The sequence below is a fragment of the Nicrophorus vespilloides genome, unplaced genomic scaffold (genome assembly GCF_001412225.1).
Source record: "Nicrophorus vespilloides isolate i.1.1-1 unplaced genomic scaffold, Nicve_v1.0, whole genome shotgun sequence".
Taxonomy (NCBI): Eukaryota; Metazoa; Arthropoda; class Insecta; order Coleoptera; family Silphidae; genus Nicrophorus; species Nicrophorus vespilloides.
Genome location: NW_017099953.1, coordinates 2429 through 9122, shown reverse-complemented (window position 1 = coordinate 9122; position 6694 = coordinate 2429). Strand labels below are relative to the sequence as shown.

Here is a 6694-nt window from a genome sequence, read left to right as displayed (position 1 = left end):
TTTTCAAATAAAAACATTTTGATTTTCTGCACATACCATTTTTTGTTTGCATTTTCCATAATTTCATTAAACTTTCTTCAATTTACTACCAAATATTACGAGAAATTGAAAAGAAACTTAAGTATTTACTTATTTCATTTTATCAAATCGATATTTTAACAGTTAAAAACGATAATTTCAAATTTATTTATGAGAAAAGTTGCAATTAGGAAGTACAATTCCATGAATATACAAAAGATCTTTAATTACTGTTAATTACTGATAACATTCATTTTCTTTGTGTTTGTCTACCAAATCTTCGACAAACAAAGGATTTGCATTGTTCCTTGATCCGTGTGCATCTGATAAGCGTATACTAAATTAAACAACATTTTCTGCGGCTCCGATGGAGTCACCTATACTTTGGCGCAGTTCCTGAAGGAGCAGGCGAGGAATCCTTCTCTTAAGGCCTATGACTTGGTACATTGTTTGGTCGAAGTTAATCCAAGATTCCCATAAAATGTATATACCGAATTTGTATTGAATCTTAAACATTAGACAAAGCAATAAATTGTTTCTATGCAAAAAAATGTTAAGTTTTACTTAAAACCCATTGTTATTTGTTCACATTTATTTTACTTTCTACAATTTAAGAACCCAAATAGAATGGATACAATAGATGCAAACAAATCTAATTCATGTTCGAACAACAAATTGAAATCAATATAAGCTTCATAATCAGGTTGCTCATGGATTATTGTTACTACGGTTGAATGGAATTTGTTAATCTTGCGTTATCAGTATTCACCATGATAACCCTTATGATGTTATTGCCAGGATATTTAGAGATTATTGCTCTTGATGGTTGAAATATTGATACAAAACAGTAAAATATTAAAGGTTACTTAAAATGCTGTTAATTCTTTTAATGGTTGTTTGTTTCTTATTGTTACTATGGTTACAGGTTGAATAAGATTTAACAATCTTGTGTAATTAACAATTACCATGACAACCCCTTTCAGAATGTTTAAAGATTATTTTTATAGCTAGGATGGGATTAGTTGATGATGGTTGAAATTTTGAAAGACAATGGTGAAACTTAAGATGTTATTTATCAAATTGAATTGGATTTTGGAAAATTTTCTGACAAATTAATGTCTTTCGTTGTTTGCTCTTACAAACAATATGCATTGTTCTTGGATTTGCGTTTTGCTTTATAAGTAGATCGAATTGAAATCTAGAGTCACAGTCACGATGATATCCAAGTTAGCTGTAACATTGGCAATTGTTCTAAGTGTGTCCGTCCAGATTGGACGCGGCCAGGGCGTAGCCTGTCCTGCCTTATGGGCTCCTATTTGCGGAAGTGAGGTGTAACCTATCCCAACATGTGTGTCTTCGAGCATAACGCAAAATTCGGTGTCAGAATTATCCATTACGGTACTTGCGAAGAAGGATATCCGATCTGTACCGAAGAATACCATCCGATCTGCGGATCCGACGGTAAAACCTACATCAACTCATGTTATTACCAGTACGCAACATTGTTGGACTCTACTTTAACATTTGTCAAGGTGGGAGAATGCGACGCATTGGCTGTCGGTGAAGTTGTGAGGGTGTCGGGTGAAATAATTTGCGGCTCGGATGGTCGTTATTACTCCTACCACAGTTTCCAAGAAGCGAAACTGAAGAATCCCCATCTTATGAAAGCAAACTTTGATTCGTGTCGCCCTATAATATACACAATTCCTCCACCTATCTACCCACCATACGAATATTCATAATTGAAACGTCTTTGGACCAAACTATGATTTTCGTTTAAAACTTAAATTTCAATTTAAATAACCAAATATTATTGTAAAGGATGTTCTAAATAAAATAAATCTTATTTTCTTGCACAAACTATTTTTTTTTTGTAATTTTAATTCCCATATGTTGATCAAAATTGTTATTATCTAGAGTTAGTTAAAGTTAAGAATATTTTAGATGGATCAAATGCTGATAATTATTATAGTTTGTCTCGATATTTGAAGAAATTTGCTAAAATCTGGAAATTTGATTTGTTTCCATCTTATTGTTTTGGAAAATCTTGGAAGACGTCGCAAACTGAAACGATCCAAGTAATAACCATAGCAACAACAAAAATCTGTTGTCATGGTGAATAATTCTTGAAATAAGACCATAGAATTTTTCCATTTTTACAGCATTTCTACGTAACTTTACCCAATTTGCTATATAATCATTTCAATTATAGCATATTTCTGTAAGTAAACTGTAAATTACTAATGAATAATATTAATAATTATTTATAAATTTGCTTGGAAATAAGCATCACGGCAATCCTTGAAACAAGTTCGAGTAATCCTTTAGAACTTTGCGCTTTCTATGGTTATGATACAATAATTATAATTATACAACAGTCTTTTTTTTTAATATTTTTGAATAGATACGAGAAGTAACAATGGAGAAGCGCTTAAATCCCGAAACAATATGATAATAAATCTACTTTTTTTTTTAGTTAGAATTAGTGTATATAAACGGTTGAAATTCACGCAAATCTGTGCAAATCAAAATGAATTTCATTGCGATCGCTGTTTTATTGGCTTTGGCCGTAGGAAGTTACGCCGATGATGATGATTATTCACTGGTGGTGATTTGCGGTTCGGATGATTTGACGTATTTCGGTGAAGATGAGTTCGAGAGGGCGCGCGAATCGGACAACAGTTTGACAGTCCAATATTACGACATTTGCATCCACGAGGCTATAAACGTCGATCACGTCCTCTGCGGTTCGGATCTTCGTGTGTACTTGAGATCGAATTTCGCCGAGGCTCAATCGAAGAAACCCGGTCTGCAGGAGGTGAATTTCAGGATGTGCAGAGGTCAGTTCGTGACAACGGGACCGGTGCTTCCACCTGATGATCGAAAATAGTAAATATGTTCGATCGATGAAAGAAAAAAAAGAAAAGTTATTATCTTTAAATAAACTGTTGTTGATGTAAGTACAGATAGTTTCTTTTGTTTTCTACAATTCCTCCTGTTTTTATTGGTATTAAGTTGGTATTAATATCATTTTTGTAAAGGTTTTAAATGAGTTTAGGTTTGATTTTCGAGCATTTTCTGAATGGAAAAACCCCAGAATTGATTTGCGTATTCATACAAACACACAAAACAACCAAAATATGCGAATCTTTTCTCGGGAAAAAAAAAACGAAAATGCGAATAATTTGTGCACTTCTTATCGGACTTCACTGATAATAATGCAATTCTTTTGCGCAACAAGTTTTTGGAATTTAAGGAAATTTATGCATAAATGTTAACTAATAATGAGATAAGGTCGTATATAAGTGGACAGTTTCGTTGAGCGAATCCACACTTTTGAGTAAATCACCATGAAGATTCTTCTGGTATTCGCGTTGTTGCTTGTCACGGCTTCGGCTTGTAAATGCCCGAGAATTCTTAAGCCGGTCTGCGGATCGGATGGAAAGAGTTACAACAACGAATGTCTGCTGGACTGCAAAGCCAAAGAGGATGAAGATCTGAAGAAGGTTAGTAATGGTAAATGTCCGTGCAAATGCACCAAAGATTTGAAACCAGTTTGCGGATCTGATGGTAAAACTTACTCCAATAAATGCATGATGGAATGCAATGGTGATGATCTGAAAGTCGTCTCTGAAGGACGTTGCCAACCTATGTGTCCTTGTCCGTTCATCATGAAACCAGTTTGCGGATCTGATGGAAAGAGTTATGATAACGATTGCTTGTTGAACTGCAAAGCCACGAGCGACAAAGATCTGAAGAAGGTGAGCGATGGTAAATGTCCGTGCAAATGCACCAAAGACTTGAAACCAGTTTGCGGATCCGATGGACAAACTTACTCCAATAAATGCATGATGGAATGCAACGGTAAAGATCTTAAAGTCTCATCTGAAGGACCTTGTACACCAGCATGCGCCTGCCCATTGATCCTTCGTCCAGTCTGTGGATCTGATGGAAAGAGTTATGATAATGATTGCTTGTTGAGCTGCAAAGCCAAAAGCGACAAAGATCTGAAGAAGGTGAGCGATGGTAAATGTCCGTGCAAATGCACCAAAGATTTGAAACCAGTTTGTGGATCTGATGGACAAACTTATCCCAACAAATGCATGATGGAATGCAACAGTGCAGATCTTAAAGTCTCCTCTGAAGGACCTTGTACACCAGTATGCGCCTGCCCATTTATCCTTCGTCCAGTCTGCGGATCTGATGGAAAAACCTACGACAACGAATGCATCCTCAAATGCGATCAAAAGAAGAAACCATCGCTGACGAAGGTTTCCGATGGTGAATGCTCTTTCGATATCTGCATATGTCTCTTCATTTCGAAACCGATTTGCGGATCGGATGGAAAAACCTACGATAACGATTGTCTCCTGAGATGTGCGCAAATGAAGAATTCGTCGCTGAAGAAGGTTTCTGATGGTCAATGCAAGTCTAATCTTTGCGCTTGTCCCGACGTACTGAAACCGGTCTGCGGAAGCGATGGAGTTACCTATGCCAACGAATGCGAGTTGAAGTGCAAGAGCAAGGAAGACGAAGATCTGAAGGTAGCTTCTCAAGGAGAGTGTGACAATTGCGTTTGCACCATGCAATATGCTCCAGTTTGCGGTTCAGATGGAGTCACTTATGGTAACAAATGTTCTTTTGATTGTGCAGCGAAGACCAAGAAGATCACGCTTGAATCTGAGAGCGCTTGCTGAAGACATGCGAATTCCAAGAAATGTATACAAAAATATTTCAAATAAATCATGAAAAAATATAAAAGAAATGTTTCATTTACACAATTTCCTCTTGAATATTTGTTTCGATATAAATGAAAATCGTTCAAACCTTAAGATTGAAAATACTTGTAAATTTGTATAAAATTGTAAAGTCAATGGGAAAAGGTGTAAATTTACTTTACAAAAGTTACTTTTTTTTAAATCATGTAAGAAACTAAAGATCTTAGAGCAAGTCTAAGTAATAACACTTTATGATACTCCAAGTATAGAAAATGTATATAAAGATCGTCAAATAACGAAGATAATATGAAAATCGTTCAAACATTTGAAGAAAAGTATAACAATCAATAGTCTTAAGTAATAATCTCTTAACTTTTGTTAAATTCTTAAGATTGAAAATACTTGTAAAATCGTTTACAAGTGTAAAGTCAATGGGAAAAGGTGTAAATTTACTTTACAAAAGTTACTTTTTTACAAAAAATCAAGTAAGAAACTAAAGATCTTAGAGCAAGTAATAACACTTTATGATACTCGAAGTATTCAAAATGTATATAAAGATCATCAAATAACGAAGATAATATGAAAATAGTTCAAACATTTTAAGAAAAGTATTACAATTAATAATCTTAAGTAATAATATCTTAACTTTTGTTAAATTCTTAAGATTGAAAATACTTGTAAAATCGTTTACAAGTATAAAGTCAATGTGTAAATTCACAAACTTTGACAAAAGTCAATGTTTTTCAACAGAATCAAGATTTTAAGATTTTAGAGCAAGTATACAAAATGTATACAATGATCATCAATTAACAAAATTGGTAATGACTTACCTGCATGAATCTGACGACTTTGCAGGCAACGTTTCCCGCATTCCAAGAAACGGTCATCTTCCACACGAGATCGGTGAGGACGTTGATCAAACCGACGGAGAGATCTGAAGAACAGAAACGACGTAAATCGTTGTTGTCTTATTCTCCAACCCAACTCGTAAATTACCTGCAACAGCCAGATGGCTTATGAAGAAGTTCATGCGACTCTTCCTGGATTTGGTGTAGTAAAGGGTCAACAGGACGGCCGCATTTCCCACCACGATGACCACGAGCAGCACCCAGAGGACCGTAAACTGCTCGACCTGAAAAACAAAGAATCAAAGTTAAACTTTTTCATTCCCAAATTGCGAAACGATAACGCTTATTTTTACCATCGCCAAAAACGAATAACGACAGACATATGTGGCACATAATGCATTCCTAACAAGCAAATGTGACTTACGAATTTATCGTTTTGTATTTATAAAGAAAACAAGTATATATACAAGATAATCTGGATATAAAATGTTCTTCATTTCCTCTCGCTGTATTAATAATTTAACGTGCTGTGCTCGTAAATCCGTGCATCTTCCTTCATTCGGAAATAGATACGCTTATGTATATGTATATATATTAATAACTTTACATGTTTCGGGTCATAAATCTCTTGAAATGAGTAGAGTTTATGTTTCCATTAACAAATGTGCGGGCGGAAAAAGAGATGTTTGAAGGCGGAAATATGTAGTTTAAGAAATAAAGAAAGAATAAATAGAGAACATTTCTCATTGATGAATGACTAATTGAGCGAGTGAAAGTGACTAATATGGACAGGATTTATTCATAGATTTAAATTTATTAATCATAAATCTTCACAGTTCATCTACTTCATTTTTGTAACACAAATTACAGCCAAACTGCTGAAACGACAGTAATGTATGAATACTCGCTATAATCCCCAATCATTCAGCTTTCATATGAATCTTTTGGATCCACTCTATCTATTACAGTATCTGAGAAAATCACTGCTTTTTCGAGCGTAAATTTTTCATTTTGTTCAAGTTTTAATGTAACAGACAAATTGATGAAACTACAATCATTTTTGAATACAGGCTACATTCTCCAAACATTCAGCTTTCATATGCACCTTTT

The 6694-nt window shown here is 34.6% G+C and overlaps 2 protein-coding genes across 2 annotated transcripts; both read left to right on the top strand.

Annotated features, from left to right (window-relative positions):
• Positions 1-1364: 1364 nt before the first annotated feature.
• Positions 1365-2908, top strand: LOC108566300 (four-domain proteases inhibitor-like). The gene is made up of 2 exons (XM_017926111.1): positions 1365-1599; positions 2592-2908. The coding sequence occupies exons 1-2, from the start codon at positions 1365-1367 to the stop codon at positions 2906-2908; spliced, it is 552 nt and encodes a 183-aa protein (XP_017781600.1).
• Positions 2909-3332: 424 nt separating this feature from the next.
• Positions 3333-4779, top strand: LOC108566301 (agrin-like). The gene has a single exon (XM_017926112.1). It carries the CDS (start codon positions 3369-3371, stop codon positions 4713-4715), a length of 1347 nt encoding a protein of 448 aa, XP_017781601.1. The 5' UTR covers positions 3333-3368; the 3' UTR covers positions 4716-4779.
• Positions 4780-6694: the final 1915 nt, after the last annotated feature.